The following is a 25042-nucleotide window of genomic DNA, read 5'->3' as shown; positions in this document are numbered from 1 at the left end:
GACGGCTGACAGCTCTTGACCACACTTAGATCTTCAAATGCTTGTAACATTGATTGGTACCATGGTTAAGAGTAACCGTCCATCTCACACTGAGATGATACATGAGAATGCCATAAGGTAACTGCAACTATACTTGTCCTGAGGCGTAGAACTTTCTCCCTTGTGTAGTGCACCACTTCAATTATTCGTATTAGTTGAAGATTGGGGACAATAAAAATATACATTAAACTCCCAACACCCACTATAGACTCGTCCACATTCACTGACAAAGTTGCTGATCGTGTATCATACTTCAAACTTTACTATTGAAAGTGAAAAACTCTACTTGGTCATCCCTCATATTAATATATTGGGAGGTACTGCGGTCTCTATAATCTTAGACTTCCCCTCCCAAGAACAAAACACGGATCCCATCATTTGAAATAGGATAGGTTCCATCGTACATAAAATCTTAGTCATTCATTGGATGGCTAGGATTGAATGTATGATGAAACCCATCCTATTTCAAATGATGGGATCCGTGTTTCCCAACAGTAACATCATTTTACTCTAGACAGTTGGGGACTCTTTAAGTTTCTTTCCCCTGTCAAACTCCCTCTCTCTCTCTAGTCTTTAAATCCTCATCCTCAAAGTACAATCTAGAGAGAGAGAGAGAGAGGATGAGGGGGCTGGTTTTCTTCATGCTGCTCTTAGCCATTGTGTGCCTCTCTTCTGCTGATCTCTCAAACGATGAGAAGCAGAAGTGCCAGTCAGAGGTCCAAAACTTGATGGAATGCCTTTCCTTCGCACAGAAAAGTAGTGATGAGCCCTCCAGCAAGTGCTGCACACAGCTCTCAGGCATAAGGGAGAGGGACGCCGCGTGCATGTGCTACCTCTTGGAGCTGAGCTTGAGTGGTAAAGACTCCTTTAAGGACCTAAAGCTCGACAGCAACAGGATGCTCCAGCTCCCCTCCGTCTGCAACCTCAAGAACAGCTCCATCACCCTCTGCCCAAGTAAGCCCCTTAGCTCCCCACACCTCTTCTTTTTTTGATGACGAGGAACCCTCGCCGAGAACCGGGTTACTTGATGGGCTCGCCAGTCACCCCCTGCGAGATAAACCTTGGGTGGGGTCACCAACACCCAAGCCCTTACTGGTGCACCCTCCCACCCAGTGAGAGTCGAGCCTAAGGATTAAGGTGTCAGTATCTTCTCCTGAAGCCCACTGCCACTCGAGCTCCCCTCACCTTTTCTAAAACCCTACTTCCATTTTCAGCCCTTCTCTCAAGATGGGTGGTGCACACTACCATCGCTTTCACAAGGGTCCTATTTCCTATGGAAGAGAGTCTAGCAATGAAACAATCACTCCGATGGGAAAAAAAATTGGATATGCTCGTGGGGATCCAAATCCACACAAAAAAAGTCATCCAAGCAGGCCATGTTGACCAAATCTAACCCCATAGATGTGTTCAACATCGCTCATTTAGTAGGGATCAACCTTTGGATTGTATTTTTTTTTTTTTTACATAAAAGAACACGGATTTTTTTAGGACTAAACATTTAGTATATTACCACCGAGGTGGTATCCCATGTGGTAAGCAGGGTCCTGTGCCAAGCTGAAGGCTCAGTTTCGAATCTCTCTGGACATGGGGCTTAAGAGATATCTGGTAGGAGTCTCCCTAACCCGAGCTTGCCTATCAAAAGAACAAAAAAAAACACTTAGTATATTGTATGCCATTGATTTTTGAATCCTTAGAAAAAATGATGCTGGAAAAAACATCATGGAAGGACAGATCCCATCTGAACCAAACATGTGCATCTCATGAAAGGTCCAATCTGAAAAAAACCAATGGTTTTTACTTCCCAAGAGCTTAGGGGTTTTGAACCCAAGTGTGTGTCCAATATTTTTCCCAAAATTAATTTGATGTAGCATTTGGACAACTAAGTGGGTTGGGATATACACAAGAAAGTCCAACCTGCCCTCTTGAGAATGGAGCCCAGTTTCAGAAGGGGTTTCCCATCTAAGTGAGTTGGGAACCACACGAGCAAGTCCAATGGACCGTCCATCTAAGGATGGACGCTCCATGCTGAAGGTTCCACAACCTTTTGGTTTCACGGTTTCTATACAGCAAAATAGCACAAACTCCAATTATCTTTTTCGAATAAAACGTTAAAACCCAAACAAACAAAATAAACTCTTATATAGAGGATGATGATGTACGGTGACGCGTGGGCGGTTGATTTTTAAAGCCCTTTAAAAACCTGGTTACATGTCAAAATCTCATTTGCCACTAAACAAATCATGTAGTTCGTTCTAAAAATAATGACAATATAGGGTGGTTTATAATCTCCCACGTTTATGCTCGGGGGGTTTGAATGAGCACCACGTATATAAGCACATGGGGCCCATATTCCCATGTATGTTGACATCACTTAGCATTGGAGTCTAGTGCGGTTGCAAAGACTTAAGTATCCTTTCTTGCTATTCTTATCATAAAACGACGGTTTGAAAAAATAACAAAAATGCCCTTTATTCAAAAAAGAAAAACAAACGGTTCAAAAAAAGGACAAACATGTCCTCTATCTAGAAAGTTGAGAATGATGTTGACTCTTCAAAGTCTACATAATGAAATGAACCTTAATCGTTTCGTCGATGGTGATCCGACGAAACGATGGTGAGCCGGTGATCCGATGGTGATCTGGCTTAATGAACCCGAGCCACCAAAAATGTCTATTTGAACTTTTTATCATCGTCTTCTTCTTCTTCCTTCTCCGTAAAACACTGTAAAACCCTCACACTCTCTCTCCCTTCTCTTTCTGCTTCTGTGCACATCCAGCAGACGATCCTACATTGCTCCATCAAACACTAACTGACCTGCACACTAACTGTAGCATCGTTCAACTTGATGAGTTGTGGAGCCTGATTCAGAGTTTTTGCCCTTACAAGAGGGGGGTTTGGGGGCTCCTCCCAGCGTGGGTAGCATAGTTTTTGCCCTTACAGGAGGGGGGTTTGGGGGTTCTTTCCAGCGTGGGTAGCATCATTCAACTTGATGAGTTATGGAGCCTGATTCAGAGTTTTTGCTTTTACAGGAGGGGGGTTTGGGGGTTCCTCCCAGTGTGGGTAGCATAGTTTTTGCCCTTACAGAAAGGGGGTTTGGGGGCTCCTCCCAGCGTGAGTAGCATAGCTTTTGCCTTTATACAGGAGGGGGGTTTGAGGGCTCTTTCCAGCGTGGGAAGCATCATTCAACTTGATGAGTTGTGAAGCCTGATTCAGAGTTTTTGCCCTTACAGGAGGGGGGTTTGGGGGCTCCTCCCAGCGTGGGTAGCATAGTTTTTGCCCTTACAGGAGGGGGTTTGGGGGCTCTTCCCAGCGTGGGTAGCATCATTCAACTTGATGAGTTGTGGAGTCTGATTCAGAGTTTTTGCCTTTACAGGAGGGGGGTCTAGGGGCCGTCAACATGAGTTGTGTTATTTGAGTTGCACAACACAGAATAATAGGGGTCTGGTTTTTAGTTAAAATAAGGAATGAAATGACCATATAAACCGCTGAAAATTTACAGAAATAAACTAGACTCAATAACGAAGACACCATTTTTTACGGATTTGGAATATGACCTTCGGTTAGGGAGATATGACCCTGACAAGTTGGTCCTAATTCGGGTAGCGATTTACAGCGATTTGCTTACTGAATAACACTACAAATCGCTATAGTAATTTACGGAAGACACTACAAATCGCTATAGTGAGATCCAACAACACTATAAATCGCTGTGGGGCTCGATGGAGACCCAAAAATACTACAAATCGCTATAGTGATTTGCGGAAGACACTAAACATCACTGTTGGAAGATCGAATAATACTATAAATCGCTGTGGGGCTCGATGGAGACCCCAAAACATTACAAATTGCTATAGTGATTTGCGGAAGACATTACACATCGTTGTTTGAAAACCGAATAACACTATAAATCATTGTGAGGCTCGTTGGAGACCCGAAAACACTACAAATCGTTGTAGGAAGGCCCGATAATACTACAAATCGTTGTTAGAAGATCGAACAACACTATAAATTGCTGTGGGGCTCGTTGAAGACCCAAAAACACTATAAATCACTATAGTGATTTGCGAAAAATACTACAAATCACTGTTGGAAGACCGAATAACACTATAAATCACAATGAGACTCGTTGAAGACCCGAAAATACTACAAATCGTTGTAGGAAGGCCCGATAATACTACAAATCGTTGTTAGAAGATCAGACAACACTATAAATCGCTGTGGGGCTCGTTGAAGACCCAAAAACACTACAAATTGCTATAGTGATTTGCGGAAGACATTAAAAATCATTGTTGGAAGACCGAATAACACTATAAATCGCTGTGAGGCTCGTTGGAGACCAAAAAACACTACAAATAGTTGTAGGAAGGCCCGATAATACTACAAATCGTTGTTAGAAGATCGGGCAACACTATAAATCGCTGTGGGGCTCGTTGAAGACCCAAAAACACTACGAATCGCTATAGTGATTTGCGAAAGACACTATAAATCGCTGTTGAAAGACCGGATAACACTATAAATCGTTGTGGGGCTCGTTGAAGACCAAAAAATACTACAAATCGTTGTTGGAAGGCCGAATAACACTATAAATCATTGTGGGGCTCGTTGGAGACCCGAAAACACTATAAATCATTGTAGGAAGGCTCAATAATACTACAAATCGTTGTTGGAAGACCGGACAACACTATAAATCGTTGTGGGGCTCGTTGGAGACCCGGCAACACTAAAAATCGTTGTAGGGGAGTCATTGAAAAAATCATGGGAAAGAAACAGAAAAAGAAAAATAGAAAAATCGTAGGAAGGGGTGTTATCCACAGCTCATCAAGTTGAATGATGCTATCCACGATAGGAGGAGCCCCCAAACCCTCCTCCTATAAGGGCAAAAACTCTGAATAAAGCTCCACAACTCATCAAGTTGAATGATGTTACCCACGCTAGAAGGATCCCTCAAACCCCTCTTTCTGTAAGGGTAAAAACTTTGAATTAGGCTCCACAACTCTTCAAGTTGAATGATGCTACCCACGCTGGGAGGAGCCCCCAGACCCCTCTTCTGTAAGGATAAAAACTCTGAATCAGGATCCACAACTCATTTAGTTGAATGATGTTACCCACGCTGAGAGGAGCTCCCAAACCCTCTTCCTGTAAGGGTAAAAACTCTGAATCAGGCTCCACAACAGTCAATGTGCAGGTCAGTCGGTGCTTGATGGAGCAATGTAGGATTTTCTGCTGGATGTGCACAGAAGCAGAAAGAGAAGGAAGAGAGAGAGTGAGAGGGTTGATGTTCATGGCCTCCTCTAGGGGAGATTTCTTTCTCGGATAATCCTGCAGTGCAGAGACTGGGTCTTAAATAATCATCTTCGGGGCACTTAAGTCTTTACAACCACTCCTTTTCTAGAATCGTCATTTTTTTTGCACCAGTGGAGGAGAGGGTACTTAAGTCTTTGCAATCGCATCAAACTCCAATGCTAATTAATGTTGACAAACATGGGGATACGAGACGCACATGCTTAAATACATGGTGCTTTTTGGGACCCCGAGCATTAGATGCCTTGTTCGGGGGGTAACATATAACCTGCTTCGGAAAATAAACTACCTTCTACTCAATAATTCCATGGCTTCATTGGTACTAAATATAAATATAAATAAATATGGTAAATGTTTGCTTCAATCATTTGCATATACAAACGACTTAAGAAACTTAGTCTTTTCTTAACTTTTTAGTGTTTTACTTAATCTGACCTTGTAGGCAAATATTTGGTCATATCGACCCGGCCATCCAAGTAAGCTAGAAATCATAGGTGTGGTTAGTGTTGAACCAATCAGACCTCAAAGATGGATGCAGAATGGTCCAAATGCTAGGAACTGCTTCTTGGATCTTGGATCTTGTGTTTTTGATAAAAAATACAATTTTACAAACTGAGAGTACATAGCAGATTGGTTTTTTAAGGCTCACAAAACCATGCTTATGTGCCTTAATCAGACAATCCAAGAGCTGATTCTCACTAACCAAACCATGTAGATCACATATGTAAGGTTATTTTCATAAAAAGATCACATTTGCTCACATGGGCATTTCAACAAACCTGGAGCCACAGGATGCATGTCAAAACTTAAAAGCACCATAAGCAATGCATCTCATTAGGGTTTCCACAAAGCTCTAGGAAAGCATCTTTTCTAGTGTTACTGTAATTTGTATCAGTGGCATGACTCTCAATTCTCTATATGTTTGACAGAGCTGTTGAACTTATCGCCGAGCTCTCCAGAGTATGCCATTTTCTCCAACTTTACAGGTCAGTTTCTCAATGGCTTATGCTCTTCTCAATTTATGCTACTTCCAACATGTATCTATCTCAATATTACTCTCTTAAAATGTTGTGAAGTTTCCCAAACTGCATTATCTTGGTGTAGGTAATGGAACAAAGACATCATTAACACCCAGTGCAGGCGCCTATATGTACCATCCACGTTTCGATGGCTATGTTATTTATGCTGTCTTAGTTGCTGTATTTTTCTCTATCTTTCCAACCTGGCCATGAAAGCAGCAGAAATGAAGCTTTGCTTTTCTCTTACCTTCTGTAGAGGCCAGAGCAGCTCCAGATGATGTGCTTATTTGAAAATTGCGTCCCCTCTTCCTGTGAACTTTTTTAAGCAACCAAGTTAATGCTACGGGATCGTTTCACTTGATTGTTTGAGAAGATGTGGCTGAGGTTATTCAACTTGTCTCTATGAGACTTTCTGTTTTCCACAAAGAGTAATGGTTTCTTGACCTAGGTGTTAGTTTGAATAAATAAGTCTTCACAGCAGAGCCCTGCTGGCATGAAATGCTTTTTATAAGGTTTTATTTTCCAAAAATGCCTTCATTTTTTTGTTAATATCAAAGTACTTTTTAAATATGTTACAACTAGCAGCTTGAGATGATGGATGTTTGACTTGAAATCACTGTACCACAAGTGATAGTTTTGTTTTCCATCAAGAGGGCTGTAAACCAGTCGATCTCAGGTTGGGTATCAGATCAAGCTGATTCTGTATCAACTTGATTTGGGGCTTTTTACAAGCCTAAATGGAAATGACACCAGATCGGGTTTCAGACCCAACTGAGCACACGTTTAGATTTGGAATGCCCAGAACATCATTGTTATCTAAAATTAGGTACTAACACTTCACATTAGTGGATGTGGATAGAAAAATGAAGACCCAAACTCGTCTTGGAACAAGACTAAGGAACCATTGTCACAACTCAGTTTTGTTACCAATGTATGAAAGAAACATCTCTAAATTAGTATATTTAAGCTACATTACAAATTTGAGATTAAAAAAAAATGTGATCTCGTCAATGAAATAATTCAGGTTTCAAGCATTCTGATTTAAGAATTCCATTTTGTGGGCATATACTGCAAAAAAGGCATGGCATTAATAAAATTTTGCAGAGATGTTAGAAACAGCTACAAAATGAAGAAGAAAAAATGCATGTTATACAAAACAAAATTAAGGTGGATGAATGCATTCTTCCATGAGCACAAAAGGATTACATCATATTGAACTCCCAAAAGATGGGATTAATGAAGACTCTCAAGGAAAGAATACATGTGGGCACATGAAAGATTTTGGATCATAAGTTCCCCATGTAAGGATGATATGGCATGACGATGATTCATCCTTTGAAGAGGCAACTAAAGGACATGCTCCTTTCCGTGAAGGGTGAACAGATCAAATGCTTCAATCAAATACCATCAATCTAATAGCATGATGGCAACATATTGTGCGCAATAAGATATTGAGGCCATCCCAAACTTGGTGGTTGAAGATGATATTCTTGCAGAAAACTTGAAAACAGAGATACTGACGTTCTTTCAGGGAAACACTGTGTCACCATATTAAATTTCATTGATCAGGTTAGATATGTCCCACTTAGAATAAGACTGCGTGGACATAGAAGAGCATATGGCAGAGATCAGTTTATATAATGCAACACGCTTATGCTTTCCCTATGGGACGACAATAATTTTACTTTTCTCACGGCACTTCATTTTAGGCTCTGTTTTGGAGCTGGAGATGGAAGGGGAGATGGGGAGGAAATAAATGCTACCTACCCCATTTACCCTAATTGATTTTTGGAAGCCAGGTTTTGGGAGATGGGAAGGGTGATGGGAGCGGAGAAGAGAGTGAAGGTGGCCTTTTCAACTACATCCTCACAACATGTACTCCCATCACCGCTGTCATCTCCTCTCCAACACCGGCTCCCAAACAGAGCCTTACTTTCTGAAAAAGAAATCCAAGCAAGCTTACTGGTATCCAACTTTCTAAGGTCTTTTCCCATCAATTAATGCAACTTGGCATAAGAATACGAGTGGCATCATGATTTTATAAAAAAAATAAATCTCTTTCAGGTAACATATCTGTGGATATGTGAGAGTCAACAAGGAGATGTCTTTCTTTCAGAACCATCAGTTCATGAACAGTTACACAAAAGCTAAGCCAAAGAACAGCATATCCATTATATAAAAGAATAAGTAATTGATAAATTATTATCACTATAATGAAGAATATTTTGTTATCTTTTCCCTTCCCTTGTGCTCCAATGGAGGGAATTTGTCAGTTCTTATTTCCATTGTCATTTTTGCTTCCTAAAAGATGGATATACAAATTTTAGTTGTTTTAATTAGACTTTCTCATTAGTAACCTGAATACCCTATTAAGGTAATATTCATGTATGATGCAGTTATGTTGTAACGCCTCAAATTTTCAAAACAAAGCTAAGTTAAAATTTTCATGAATTTTTTTTTTTTTCTTTGCAACAGAACTTAGAAAAGCTTTTAGCAGCGGAATAAGATGATAACGAGTCGTCGATTTTAGAAAACTCCGAGCACGTTGCAGGTATGTGGCCAAGCAACTCATTGACCACCAAAGTGTTCCATTTTATCGAAAGCACATGTTTATTACAACACTACTGCTTAGAAAAGCAGTGAAGGTTCAATAAAAGGAAGCAGTACAAATCTGTCTAGAGAAACCCTGGAACTCGATGCCGCCTTGTTTCGCATATCGCCACGCAGGTTCAACACCTGAAATCTCCATTAAACGGGGTCAGAACCACTGATGGTCTGGTAAGTAGGCAAACACCTATCTATTCAACTCAAGTAAATGCATAGACCACTCAGGGTCGCAGTTCGTAATACGATGCTCAAGCCTCCATGACTTAGCGTATATCGCAAAAGCCTCATCAGGGCTATGAGTTGAACATCCACGCAAGTCTTCATGACTTCACATAAGCCTCTTCAGGGCTGTGAGTTAGAATAACCGCTTAAGTCTCTACGACCTAGCCTTGACTTCCTCAGAGTCACGAATGGATGTCTAGCTCAAGCCTTTATGCTTGGCACATCCGTATCCTACGAATCTAAGGACAGCTCTCCGAGCTTCACTTAGTCGTACGGATATCAATGGGGTTCTTTCCCAATCGGTACAGTAGTATACCGACCATGACACCTTCACAAAGGTTATGCAGGACTGACTCAACAACGTCATCCTCTCATACATTCAAAGTAGCGTTGTACCTAAGCTAATGCTTTGTTTCGATAATTGCACCTCCCCCTAGGCTTAGGGGACTCATATCTGGGCGACAACGCGACGATCTGGGGGTTGATTATTCTATGTATTTTAGATACCCCAGAGGCCTGTTGACCCCATCCCCCTAGTAGGACGGTACAGCATACCGGAAGAGATCCTTACTAGGTATCCGAATGCATTCTGCTACTGCAGTAGTTGGGTTCAATCCTTAGATATTTAAAGATAACCACGACCTCCATACCTCTGAGTGACGAAGGTCATCAATGAACTCTATCAGGTTCAGGTGAAATATATGTCACTCAAGGTTGCGCCATCACCGTCTTCCTCGGTGAGAAATTCTGAAAGGGGTCTGCCGGTCTTACAATTACTTGACGAACATTGCATGCCTATAGGGCAGCCTTTGAGAAGTATGTACCCGACCCCAATCAACCACACGGTTTTCACCGTGGAACAAAGGTTTTATTCATATGCATTCTTAACTCTGCTCTCGGCACTTCGGCCTTGACGAGCACTTCACCTCTTTCGGTGGAAACAACACACTCCGGCTCAGCGGCCCTTACGAGTCTGGTTGTCTGATAATTCTCAATGAGCATGCACATGACTCGATCTCTACGGATCGGCTACTCGGCGTATTTTTACGCAACGAGCTTAGGACCTCGTCAAGGTGCTATCACTACTTTGGCGCAACGACTCTTACAAGTATGGTGCCCTTGCAGGTGCCAGGGAAACGAGTCATTCTGACATTGTTCCAACAAAAGACATCATTGTGCCACTTAACTGGTTCTGACAGCTCTTCTGCCAACCATTCTGTTAATACCTTCTGTGCTCTACCGGCAGTGGTGCGACAAACCTTTCTACATCGTAGAAGGCGTTCCATAAACTGGGTAGCACTTCTGCTACGTTCTTTCTGAGTCATTCTTAGCTGCTTCAGGAATTTCAGCAGCACTTCCTCTCTTTAACGGAGAAAGCGTGCGTTTTCTTTTATCCATTTCAGCGGCATCTCCCCTCTTTGGTGGGAAATCGCTACGCTTAACTCGGGAAATGGATGCGCACCGTTGTGCGTACTTTGCATCCATCAAGGTTGCAGGAACCTTGGACCATAGCCAGGCCATACGTAATTGATTTAGTCTTTACGTAAAGAGCATTTTGCCAAAAGGCGAAGCCTTTCCAATAGGGGCTTCATTTGTCAAGCAGAATCTTGCACGAGGAGCGGTAAGGGAATCGCATTGGCGATTTGATCTTCATTTGAATGCTCACTTACGCGCCATATATGTAATATAAGCAGAAGCCTGTGCTTTATACAGTGGCGGCGTAAAGAAAATGCATATACTATTGTTCAGGGTGTGTAACTGAACGAAATATTCTACATATATAACAAAACAGGAGCCTTGGCATCGTTCGACGCGACGGCGTAAGTAAATACATTGCAGAAAGCAGGAGCTTTGGCATCGTTCGACGCGACGGCGTAAGTAAATGCATAATCGGAAGTACAGAAAGCAGGAAGCCTTGGCATCATACGACGCGACGGCAAAGGTAAATTACATAGCCTGTGCGATATAAGACGCGTCAGCAGAATCAGCAGATATACACATAGATCTGTATCCAACGATAGTTACGAGGCGAGCGAGTGAACACCGAAGTGTCCTAGAGGGCTCAACCAAGAACTAGGGTGAGATACTATTTTGAAGAACGCATATACTGCGTATTCGAACATATATATCCGACGATAATTATGAGGCGAGCGCGTGAACACCGAAGCGTTCTAGAGGGCTCAACCAAGAACTAAAGCAAGATACTACTTCAGAAAGTATATGCTATATACAAACAATCAAATACTTGAGAGAGATGGTTTAATGAAGCGAACTTACTTCAATTTGCGGAAGAAACGACTTTGGTTGCTTCAAATGCTTCGAACGAGGCTCGACTTCGAAAAAGGATCAACTTCGAACTTCGGACGAAAAAGGACTTGGACTTTGACTTTGAACCAAACCAGGTTCAAGTCAAGTCAACTGGGTTTGGACTTAGGTCAAGTAGGTTCAGACCTAGATCAGGTGGGTTAGGACCAGGTCAGGCAGGCTCAGACCAGGTCAAGCAGGCTCAGGCTAAGTCAGGCAGGCTCAGACCAGGTCAGGTGGGCTCAGGTGGGCTAGGCTAGGTAGGGGAGGTTTGGGAAAAGGAAGAGAGAGAGAGGGGTTGGCAATTTTTTTGAGAGAGGGGGGCTCCTCTATTTATAGGAAGTGAAACTTGGGCCCCAAGTTTCACTTTTACCCTTATACCCCTTGGCTTTTCAGAAATCCCTTCCATGGAAGGTGCTGGAAGGTCCTGGAAGATGCTAGAAGGTGCCAGAATATTCTAGAATATTCTAGAACATTTTCTGAGAAATATTTCTGTGGGTCCCACCAATATTTTCGTGGGTCTCGTCAAAATTTCGGGTTTTCGGCGATTATTTTCCAAAAAATTCTGAGTATGCCATTCCCTTCGTATTGACGTAACTAAGAAAGTTGGCTCGCGGGAATCCTTTGATTTCGTTCAGGTAGAAAGTTATGGCTTCTAGAGTGTTTGAGCATATATTCGCGATTCGACGAATATCCTAAGTATAACTGGCTCGCAGGAATTGATTTGTTTCGCATTCTGAGAAAAAAATGCTATTTTTACTGGTAAATGCCTCATGAATTTTATTCAGATATTTTCTGAAAAATTACGGGTCTTACATATGTACTCAATCCATTCATGTTGCTATGGTGCTTTTAGCTCATATGAGCGTCTCGATGATGAAAGCGAGAGAACAAACGAAGTATGGATGTATGCATATGTAATGGTACAATATTTCATATCTTATAAGTTCTTTACCAACCCAAGCTTATATCCGAGTTATAAAGTATAAATATGACATGGCTCACATGCATAATTGTGACAATTGTATAAATAAGTAAATTCACACAAGTATTCATAAATACTGAAACAAGTTACGCAAGAAAATTATGTGTCTCAAACATTATGCATTATAACATAATAACTTTAAGCTTCACATTCAGTTCATGCACAACCTATAGCATAATCAAAACATGCATTCATTCGGCTATGTGATTATAGATGCGTACAAGCCTATGCATATGTACAAAATATTAATATTCTTTCGAAATTACGCATACACGCTAGTGAAACCATGTATATATAAGGGTATTGACATCACCCTCCCTTTTTTTAAAGAAATTCTAAGGAACGAAGCTTGGCTGGATTCCGACCTAGTCTGAACCAAGAGGGGTTCAGACTTGGTCTGACCATACCAGGTTTAGACCTGATCTTGAACTAGTGGATGATTCAGGCATGGTCTGACCCGGCTGGGTGCAAACTTGGTCTGAACCAGCTGGCTGGTTCTCGCCTGATCTGACCCAATGGGCTCAAATTGGATGGGGCCAGGTGAGGTCCAGGCTAGGTCTGACTTGATTGGGGTTAGATCAGATCTGAATTGGGTGAAGTTTAAATCTGGTTTGAACTAGTTTAAGGGCGAGCAACTGCGGTCCTAGACTTCTTCTTTTGAAACGTAACCTAACCAAATGAACGAAATTTCAAAACATAAAAGATCAATTTTTTTTTTAATGCTAGGCTGATCCAGTTTAGACACTTAACCACTCAATTTTTTTTTTTTTGCAATAAAGATAAGATGAACATTATTGAAACAATGATGTGCGGCCACCATTTACTAAAAAGTCCAATACAACACTTTTAACATGGATTGAGTTAAAATTGTATAGTTACATACTAAAAATCCAAACATGACACTTTTAACTATAAAATGAGTTAAAAATAGAGGGTCACCATTAAAAATTTAAGGACCACATTTTTAACTATAGGCATAAGTTAAAAATGTAGACTCGCCCTTAAAAATCTAAGAACAATATTTTAAAATCATAGATAAGTGTTAAAAATGTAAATTTAATATTAAAAATTTAAGAACAACATTTTTAACCATAGAGATGAGTTAAAAATATAAATGTTACCATTAAATATCTAAAAACAATATTTTTAACCATAGATATAGGTTAAACATGTAGATTCAATATCTAAAAACAACACTTAGGTTTTTAACCAAATTAAGTATTCACATAAATTTAGCAATAGAAATAGAATATTTTGCATTGAACATAAAAAATCCTTATTTAGAATTACCAAAATTTTGTGGGTATTACATTGAGCTTCTAACCCAAAGTTTGCTTACATCTCATGTAATTTGAAACCATATGATTCCAAATTATAAGATGGACATGTCTTGGAATCATACGATAAAGGCTGCAAAATGAACCATGTGTGATTTCAAATCAAATTTGATTTTGAGTCATATGAATCAGGAACACAATAAGTCCCTTATGATTCTATTTCTCACAGCTCATTTTTTGATGATTGTTTAGTTGTGCAAATGAGATTCATTCTTTCATTTGCATGAGAGTTCAAATCTCATGAGTTGTTACCAAACATGCCCAAAATGTAACCTTGAATGCTTCATTTTGTCTGCTTTGCTTATAAATACTACTGTCTCTCACATTAAATTAAAAGATTTTTTGTCAAAAAATATCAATATATTTAAAATCTAAAAATATATAGTAAATATATAAAAATATTATAAATATGATGTTATAAACCCTTTTCTGCTAAAGGTCTGATCTGCCCCTAGTATTGGATTTGCCATGGCGGAGCTCCCCCCCTCCCTCGGAGTATCCCATGCCAACGAGGGCTGCCCACTAATTATCAAAGTTCACCCAATATCAAGTCCTACCCAGGTTGAGACTCTTGTAGGACGTCACACCCCCTCCCTCCATGACAAAATTCTATAAAGTGATTAAAAGTATATTCTCTATGACTATAACTCCTAATGTGAATAATTTTTTTATTTAAAAGATTTTTAACTTTATTTTTTTAAATTATAAATTTGTAAATGTTGTATTTTTTTTTAATAAGTATACATATGTATATCTAAAGTAATCATCTATAAAGATAATAAAATAGGTATTACCTCTTCGAGATGGTCTACTCTTAAGATCACATATGTCACTATAAACAATATATAAATGTGCATTACACCTAGATCTAGGAAAATGGTGTTTAACAAATTTAGATTGAACACATATTTGACATATTTATTATTAAAATAACTAATATTACAATGTAATAAACCATTTTTTACTAGTTTGTGAATAGAACCATAATGCATGTCCTAATATATCTTGTCATGAAGATAAATTACCATGCATCATATAAGCCAAATGATTATTGTCATTCATGACATTAAGCTCAAATATCCCATTGGTGATATATCCTTTGCCTATAAATTTTTTATCATTGGAAAGTATAAATTGATTGGACTTAAATACAAGTTTAAGACCAAATTCGTTTAAACATCGGGTGCATAATACACATCTCTCAAAGTCTTGAAGCACATGTCCACACTCCTTTTTTTAACCACATTTGCCGAAGATAAGTTTTTCATAAACAAGTTATCACTATCTTATACCGGTTCATGTGTTGACCACATCTTTATTGTTGGATACATACATAATGAATCCAGAATCCACCCACCACTTGTTTCCCTTTCTTACTATGCTAATTTCATAGATCATGACAACAAACTTCCTCTCTTGTGACTTGGCATAATTTTCAATTCTCTTGCAATTAAAACATTTTTTATGTATGTATTCTCTCTTGCCACAAACATAGTAGGGTCACTTGTCCTTCTTAAACTTGAGGTTTCTCTTAAGCTTATTAGAATATTTGAAATGAGCATTTTTAGGCTTATTGCCAAGGTTAATCATCACCATATGAACCTTAGAGGTTTGCTTAACCACGTCCTCTTTCTTATCATGATTTTTAGTTTATTATTTAATTCTAATGTGTTAGGGCAATTCTTTTAAAACCATAGGGCTTCTACAATGCTTGAGAGTATTCTTATATTCCTTTAAAAACTTAGGTAACTTGCAAATAATAACATAAACTTGAAAATCTCATCTAGTTGCATGCCTTCGTATTTGATCTTATGAGAAATAAGTTGAAGTTCATGCACTCATGCAAGAACTGACTTATCATATTTCTTAAAATCTAAATATAAACTCACAAAGAATTGCCTCTCATTCGTAGTCCTCAGTTGTGTACTTCTTCTCCAATGCCTCCCATGGATCCTTCATCCTTACCATGCTTGAGTAGTGATCAAAAAGTGGGTTGATGAGAGCGTTAAGAATGTGAGCATGACATAGGTAGTCATCATGCTCTCACTTCTTTGATGCTTTTATTAGTGTCCATGATGGAAGCAAGATTGTATTCACTCTATTGGAAGCACTATTAGGAATGGATCTTTCAATAATAAGCAATCTTCAAATTCGTCAATCTAAATTGGAGCTTTTATTGCCAATGCTTGAAGTTGGTGCGACGAACTGATCCAACTTCTCAACTTCATGATTAATGTGCTTCGAGAAAGTAGTGGTAGCCATACTCGAAAACTACCTTAAATTGTTGTAATTTGGCTGTGAAATTAGTGGAATGGTGGGAATTCAATCCTCAATGATGAGATTGACACAACAAACATTACAACATTGGTAGCTTTCTTTAAGGTAGTTTATGCCCCCCACAATGGTACAAGAAGTTCAGATGTTTACTTTAGGGATATAATTGCACTTCTATTTGGCTTGCATGACGGCCTTGAATTTGAAAGAAAATCATGATGCTTAAACATTGTCTTTATATTGCAGACAAAAGACAATATTTTCAATAATCCAACTCAAAAAACAAAATTGAAAAATCTTAAGAATTGAGAGATTGAGAGAAAACAAGAAGGTAAGATCATTTTCATGTGTTTTGTTCATTCAAATGACCTTTCATAATAAAGCATGAGCAAAGTTGTCAACAGAAACCACCATTCAAGATATGCCCTTTGACAACAATAGGTAGTTGTTGATTTTAATGGTTAAATCGGTCAAACTCATTCAATAAATTGGATGGTCTTGAACCTCCCTCTTTGTAACTCTTCATAAGAGTTGTACCCTTGGTCTCATTTGACCTCCAACAAAATAATCATGATCAAAATGGATAATTGAGTTTTGAATCAAAATCCAACCCAACCCAACCCAACCCAATCCAAACAAAGCCAAAGTCAAAGCCCTAGACTTGGATATGGGCATAGGCAAACGCAAAGACTAAAATTTTTTAGCTTGTCAAATAATTTGATGTAAGTCTCAAAGACAAAACATAAGATAGAGCTACAAAAACTTTTGGATATTTACAAACAACCTCAAATTAACTCGAGCCGAGTTTGGGTTGTTCGGGCTAGGCGGCACGAGCCAAACCCAGCCCAAGCTCATTACAAGCTGGCTCATAACTCGGCTTGCTGAAACTCAAATTTCAAGCTGAGCCTGGATTTTCATGAGCTATGACAAGCCTAACAGTGAACTGCTCGTCTCGTTTCCCAGCCCTGACTATAGCTCATATTAGAGTCAGGCTCATTTGAATCCAGATATAAGCTCCTTGGACCCACACCTGAAACCACATGATCACAAGGATCCTATCCGTTTGCAACTTAGAAGTGTTTGTCAAGCTTGACATAAAGATCAAACATGATATTATGTGGCACGTACGGCAACAGTCCAAGGGCCCTAGTAGATCATTACAGTGATGGCTGGCAAGTCTTGGTGACTGAAGCAAACAATAGCCACAGATCACAGTTCTGTGTAAAGCTGGGATCGGGTCGGGCCAGGCTGGACCGAGTCGACGCTGGGCGTGCCTGACCCAGATTCAAGCAACCCAAAGCCCGAACAAAATCGTGTCAGATTTGCCCCGGACCAGAGTGGGTTGCGTCAGGCCTTTTAAGCCTGACCAATAAACAGGTCAAGCTGAACTGTGCTACATTGAAATTTTATTTTGGCACTACCTAGGCCCAGCCGGTTTACCAGCCAGGCTTGTTTCTTATTGGGCAGGCTTGTTCTGTCCAAGGACAGGCCAGTACTGGACAGCCAGTTCGGTTCTTGACCAGTTGCATATATTAGTACGTTATGGCTATGACGTTAGCTGTTCAATCCATGTAAGATTGATGAACCAACTACCCACCAGACTTTGCCCTTCAACCTTGGTTGTATTGCCAAAAAGTGAGTGGATCTGTATCATAGTTAAATGGATCCAGGCTCGAATATGGATTGGTTTGGACCCTACCCAGAACCAACATCCTTGTTTTGTAGGACTGATGATTGGGGCAAAATTTCTATCCAAGTTCCATTAAAAGAATTTAACCAATCTGGATACCAACCGGGGCTCCGCTTGTTTGGAAGGAGCAGCTGGTGCACGTCACCTTGTGTTGGGACGTTGCAGGTCCAAAACCCAATGGTATAGTTGTATAACTGGCACTGGCAGGGTCTGCCTAACTAGGGATGGCAGTGGACCGGGGGAAACAGGGCCCCACCCCGCCTCACCCCGTTTGGACTGGTGATGGAGAACATGAAACAGGAATGGAGGCAGGGATGGAGGTTAAAAATCAAAACCCATGCGGGGATGGAGGTGGGGATGGACTTACGCTTTTCCCCGTCTCACCCCGTTAGTAAAAATGACTAAAATACCTTTAATAATTTAATAGAATTCTCTATAACTCCCTTATATATATATATATATATATATATATATATATATATATATATATATTCATAATTTCTAACCCTAAAGCTAAAACGACCCTCTCGCTTTTTCTGCTCTATCTAATTCGATCCACACCCAGATCCAGAATCATGTTTTAAAACTTGATCATATTCACATGGATCTTTCTGTATCATCTTTCTAGTAAGTTCTATTCTAAAACTGCCAGTGTTTGATCCAGAACTAACCCATTCCTAGACCTCTGGATTGTTGGATCCGGATCTGCCCCATTCATAGACCTCAATAAGGGTTTAGATCTAGTAAACCAAACCCGAGGACACAGAGTGGCATAGAAGTTTCACCTACACAAGCGTCAAGAGCAATGTTGTTAAAAATGGGTCTGAATCGGCCGATTCAGACTGAATGGGCCTAACAACGATTCTAAAAGAGTCGGTTCAATTCAATTTTTAAAAATTTTTTTACGCTGGTAAAATTTTTAATATAGTGTTTTTTAATTTTCAAATAACACGTGTCATTTGATGGTGAAAAGTCAGGCCGATTCAATTGGATTTTTTATTTTTTTAAAGAAACCGATTCACCTGATGAACCTATTTTAACGACATTGTTCAAGAGTTCATGATGCTGCTCAATACCCAAAGAAAAATCACTAACATCAATTTCATGATGTCCCTCATTGCTATGTATTTCCACCAATAGGGATGATAAAATACATTAGGTGCACCTACTTATTGGTGTAGAGCAGTAGAGGTAAGGTTCAACTATAATAATCTCATAAGACTAGCTTGGGCCTCACATGCAATATATATAATCACTAGAATTATGAGAAAAAATGCGTGGAGCACAAATTTTATTGCTTTTTTTGTCCTTTTCTCTTGAATCTAACAGTATGGATGTGATCTACATGATTGGATTTATAAGAACCTGCTCTTGAATCATCCTAATTTGATGCATAAATATGATTTTTTAAGGTCTTAAAATCAATGGCTCATAATCTTCATAAATATTCAAGATTCAAAAACCACATTTTTATCGAAAATACATGATCCAATGGTTGATTCCTAGCAAATTCACTATGCCAATCACATCCACATGGTTGGATTTGCACAAAAAGTGTTGGACATACCCATATTTCTAGTTCTCATATTCTAACTGTCATATTCCAGTTCTCATATTCTAGTTACTCTCTCTCTATATATATATGTATATATATATATATATATATATATATATATATATATATGTGTGTGTGTGTGTGAGAGAGAGAGAGAGAGAACTGAAATATCAGAAATAATGTGTGAACCGTGATTATCATTATTTTTTTTGTTCTTTTCTATTGAATCTAACCATACAGATGTGATCTATATGCTTGGTTTTATAAGAACCCGCTCTTGAATAATTCAATTTTGATGCATAAACAAGATTTTTTTTAAGCCTTTAAAATCAATGGCTCAAAATCTTCATAAATATTCAAGCATTCAAAAATCACATTTTTCATAAAAAAATGCATGATTCAGTAAATGATTCATAGCAAATTCATCGTGCCAAGCATATCCACATGGTTGAATTTGCAAAAAAAATTGTTGAAAATGTGAGACCCACCTTAAAATTTTATGAAAAATTGAGCACCTTTTTTTAAATAGAGCATACAAAAAAAATCAAATATTTTATTTCTTTTAAATATTTTCTCAACCACCTTTTTTTTTGCAAATATTTTCTAGCACTAAGGAAGAATAGACATTTTTATAAAAAATTCATTATATTCATTCATTCATCACTGATTACAAAATTCAAGGAGTGAACTAATATCGAGTTTCACAAAATTATATTCAATTATATTTTTTATGAAATCTCAAAATACAGAGCACTCCCAAGAAGAGAAGGGTCCATGATCCAACTCCAAAGATACTGCAGTTATGCGCATCTGTCACCGCCAAGCCCGCCTATTTATGGTTTCCTGTAAAAAAAAAGAAAATAAGAAGGGGTGAGACAAACCACAAGTCTCAGTAAGTAACAGGATCACCCACTACGCAATAGCAAACATGAGTAGGTTACCAAACCAAACTGGACTCCAACTAAGTCTATGGCTAATTACAGGTCTCAAATCCTGAATCGGCAGGATTTGACTCGACAAGACTTCTAACTCAAGAGGTCAAACAAAAACTGAATATAACCTGAATGCATGCATGTAAAATTTTCTTTTCCTTTATTTAAGTTCATCAGTTGCTCTCTACTAATGCATATTACAATTTTTCTTAGTTTTCACTTCATTATTATCTCCACGAGGGCACCACTGCCTCGGGTCGCTATAGGCTTGCCGGTTGATGTGGGGGTGTGCATTCATGAGTGATTTAATATTTTATTTTAAACCCCACAAGAACACGGGTCACCAACACCAAGGTATAAAAATCCTTCGTCAAGGAGTTTCTTGCCTTGAAAAAGAGTCGTAGTGCACTACCGCTAGCGTAGGTAGGTGGACCTCTGCAACAAAAAAAATTCTCGTTCCCTAAGCCATCGTGGTCAACGACTGGTTTACCCTAGTGACAAAAGCGGGACCCACAAAAGTGACACGCCACCGCCGGCTGAAAAGGAGTCTGTTGGCAACTCAACACAATCCCATGGGATTGGTGCAAGCTCGCTCTCAAGGTGAGTAAAGAGTTACTCAATGTGACAAGTCACCCCATCTTTCAGAGCATAACCAAAATATGTGTAACTTGATTATTTTAATTTGTGATTCATTATCAAATTCTTAATTTCTCAAAGTATCATTTAGGTACTCATGGCCTTACCAAACAAGACACTAAAATGCATTTTCACAATGAGAATTTATTTTCTCAAGATACTGCAAACATCTCGTTGCACTCTATGAGTTGTTACTGTGCCTAGCCAGTAAGCTCTCACTTGAGCAAATTGTTTCCCAAGGTCCATACCTAGAAAAATAGAAAATTTTGGGGATATTTTATAAATCCACAATTCACGAATCCCAAACCTCATACACGACCCCCAAGGCCCATGTATAGGTTAAATATTTTTTCCTCTTTATTCTATACATTTTTTTAGGTCTAATTAATTGTTAAAGGCTTTAGAACAACTAAAAATATAATTTTTAGTTTTCTATCTTTCCTCTTTCTTTATGCTATATATATATATATATATATATATATATTGCTTTATTTTTTTTTTAAATCTCTAAGGGCTAAATGCATGCTCATTTCTAGATTTACTTATTTGTATCTAAATAGATTATTCAAAGCATACTCAAATTTTTTCCAAGCTAATTATTTTTTTTTGTTATCATTATTTTATATATATATATATATATATTCATATACATAAATAATATAAGAATCCAAGCATGCAGAAATATTCATTTCAAGTGCAAACATGACAAAATTATTCACCATAGCAAAAATTTATTTTTATCCACATATACGACACAAAATCAAGAATTCTCTCTCTTTTTTTATAATTATGATTGGCTGTACATTCTTGCCATATTTTGACTTAGCAGCTGATCTATTCTGCAAGTGGGGTTAACATGTAAAGTGTAGACAATTTTATGACCTTTGTATTGAGCTAAAATTTGAAATTTTTTGACTAATAGTTGTCAAGTTATGGCTCAGGCTAAAAAAATTGTTTGTGGACCTGGGTTTTACCCTACTTGGGACAGACCACTTAGAGTCAGTCTCGAATGAGGCTTAAATTGATTGTTTTTTGTCGATAGCCAAAACATAAAAGTTATAGATATACTTGTTAGTTGTCCAACAAAATAAAATTAGAATTTTTTGAGTCCAGACTACTCAGAAATGAACTAAACAGAAGGTTGGACTACTCAGACCTCGATAGTCACGCGAGTGACTGTCCTCACTATTCTGACATGTTTTCAATAGAGTTAACACTAAATTTTGAAAAATGGTAAAACTCAAAAGTTTGAGATATAGTTGTTAGCTATTCAAAACAACAAAAATAGATTTTTTTTATTTCGGATGACTTAATTATAGATTAAATGGTGATCTGGACTGACACAGACTTGGGCAGTCACCCGCGTGGTTGTCCTCTCTGTTCTGAGAAGTTTTTGACAAAGATAATGGCCAAATTTAAAAAATAGTAAAACACAAAAATTTAATATAAAATTATTAGTCATTCAAAGCAATGAAAATAAAAAATTTCTGAGTTTGGAAAATCCAGATACGAACTGAATGGTGGGCTGAACTAACACAGCCCCGAACAGTGACCTGAGTGGTTGTCCTCTCTGTTCCAGCATGTTTTAGACAAAGATAATGCCCAAATTTGAAAAATAGTAAAACAAAAATTTTTTAGATAAAATTGTTAGTCATAACGCAATAAACATCAGAATTTTTTGAGTTCGAAAGACTCAGATACAGACTAAATGGTGGGTTGGATTGACACAACCCTGGACAGTCACCTGAGTGATTGTCCTCACTGTTTCAAGACTTTTTTGACAGTGATAAAGCCAGAATTTGGAAAAAGGATAAAATACAAGGATTATCGAGGTGTTCTATATTTTTTCAACGAGTCAAATCATAATTTTTTTTAACTTTAGATGACAAAGTTATGACCAAAATACTGACAGTGGGTCCTCTTAGACAGAATTCCAAGTTACACCGACATAATCATAGAACATTAGAAACAAAAAATTAGATTAATCCGATTTTAGTTTTAGTGTTTATAGCTTGACCTGCACAGAAACACTTTTAAAAGTATTTTTTACATTGTGAAAATCTTGTCCTCCTTAACCCAACTTTAGTTAGTCTAAATCAAACAAGTATTGCAAAACTAAGCTAAAAGCAAAAATTACATATACATAGATATGTATGTTACACATTTTTCCTTTCTAGATTATCTAGCATAACATTTCATCAAAACAAAATTTTAAACAGTCTATAAAGCTAGAGAAAATTATGAATTTTGCAGCCATTATTTTTTTTAATAATGCCTAACTCGAAATAAGCCTAACACATGCCACTAATGCATAAAAGGAGTCGGCACCTTCCTTGATTCGCAAAGTCTGACAAGTACAATCCATAGGCGATGCTAGACACACCTTCTAGTGTAACTGCTCGGCGGTTCTCCTCCTTAACATTGTCAAAAAAAAATATAATGAAAAAACAAGAGAAAAATTAGAAAATCATCTCATAATAATGGGAAAACGCAAGAGAAAATGGAGACAAAAGAGCCGACCTACCCGGGTTGACTTGGCCTTCACCCTTAGGCTAGGTGTTTCCGAAAATCTCCACCAATCTAACTCTCTAGATGGCTGGCCTCCTCAAATACACCAACTATGGCTGAAAAGGTGAGTTGTACCACCCAAAGATCTGAAAATTCCAACAACACCAGAAATGTATTGATGCTAGAAGAAGAGAGAGAGAGAGAGAGAGAGAGAGAGGGAGGGAGGGCTGGACATCTCCCTTCTCTCCTCCTTCTCTCTAAGGCAAAAATGACCCCCCCTCCTCGCCCTTTTCTCTCAATCATTACCTCTCTTTTTTCTATTTTTTTCATTAATATTTTTTTAATACAATAAAGGGATTGGCCAGAATGGGTGATAGTTTCTACTCCCAAATGGGAGTAGCAGCTTATTGCTGCCAATATATGCAGACCAAACTCTACATGCATTGGCCCTAGAAAAGGTAGATTTGTTAAAAAATTTTTGTTATTTTTTTTTCTAATTTTTGAATGGCTATAGAGGGCAGCAAAGGGAGTTCATAGCATTCAAGTGGGCTCATGATGAGCTTACTATACAAGTTAGGAGTTGACAATGCATGCAGATCCATCTCTACATGCACTGGCTCAAGAAGAGGTGGTTTTGAGTGCCTCTTCTCACTTTAAAACCAAATTTTCTACTTTTCAAAATACCTCACGCTACAAAATAATTTCAAAAACCCTACCTTGGTCAAAGCCTAGTCAAAGTGCATGAGACCAATATGGGTCTCACGCAATTGACTTGGCTGTTCAACCAAGGTTGGGATGACTATGTCCCTCGGAGTCAAAAATACCCCTACAAGGCTTCAAAATTACTTAGAATTGCCTTCAAAATTTGCCGAGGGTGTTTCAAAGTCAATTCAAGTATGATTTCGACGAAATAAAAATTAAAATTCATCAAAATTTTATTATGAATCCATTTTCGACCATGAAAATAGGGTTTGCTGACCCTAAATGTCTAAACTTATTTTTGAAAGAAGATTACTCAAAAATTAAGGTTTTTACATAAAATGCCCATATTTTTAGTTCTCATATTCTAAGTGACTCTCTCAGTATAGAGAGAGATAGAGAGACAAAGAACTGAACATATTAGGCCCCATTTCTCATTTTTCCCTATAGGTTTTAAGTATTTTATGATAGATATGAACCGTTAGGTGTGTTTAGCATGATCAATTTAGTGGGAATCAACTCTTGGATCATGTTTTTTTATGAAAATACATGTTTTGTGAGTCGAAAAAAATTGATACCTTCATAGCTATTGATTTTGGATCACCAAAAAACCTGTATACAAGTCACATCTACGGTGTTAGATATAAGAAAAAATACATAAAACTATGATTTTTAAAGGGGTCTATCGAGACCTATCGAAAAAGTATATATATATATAGGTTTTATTTAGTGGGAACAACTTTTAGATCACTGGAATATGACATGTATACAGAAGTGATCCAAAATCAATGGATGTGAATGTACAAGTTTTTTTTCATAAAAATATGTTTTTTCATCAAAAATCATGATCCAAGAGTCGATTCCCACTAAATTGATCATGCTAAACACATCTAACGGTTCAGATCTATCATAAAATACTTAAAACCTATAGGGCA

General features: G+C 38.2%; 2 protein-coding genes across 2 annotated transcripts in view; one reads left to right on the top strand and one right to left on the bottom strand.

The window, feature by feature from the left end:
• The first annotated feature begins 544 nt into the window (after nt 1–544).
• On the top strand, nt 545–6718 carry LOC149851438 (non-specific lipid transfer protein GPI-anchored 1-like). The gene is made up of 3 exons (XM_090000731.1): nt 545–993; nt 6269–6325; nt 6444–6718. The coding sequence occupies exons 1-3, from the start codon at nt 660–662 to the stop codon at nt 6569–6571; spliced, it is 519 nt and encodes a 172-aa protein (XP_089856857.1). The 5' UTR covers nt 545–659; the 3' UTR covers nt 6572–6718.
• Nucleotides 6719–19974: 13256 nt separating this feature from the next.
• Nucleotides 19975–25042, bottom strand: part of LOC149851436 (protein transport protein Sec61 subunit gamma) — a 72475-nt gene continuing 67407 nt past the window's right edge. Inside the window, exon 5 of the transcript XR_016430981.1 lies at nt 19975–20175. The gene's annotated coding sequence lies outside the window, so the exon portion shown is untranslated. The remainder of the gene's footprint in view (nt 20176–25042) is intronic.

The sequence above is a fragment of the Nuphar pumila genome, chromosome 1, assembly GCF_984573655.1.
Source record: "Nuphar pumila chromosome 1, dmNupPumi1.hap1.1, whole genome shotgun sequence".
NCBI lineage: Eukaryota > Viridiplantae > Streptophyta > Magnoliopsida > Nymphaeales > Nymphaeaceae > Nuphar > Nuphar pumila.
The sequence above is the reverse complement of the archived record's forward strand: the minus strand, read 5'-3'. Positions and strand labels throughout refer to the sequence as shown.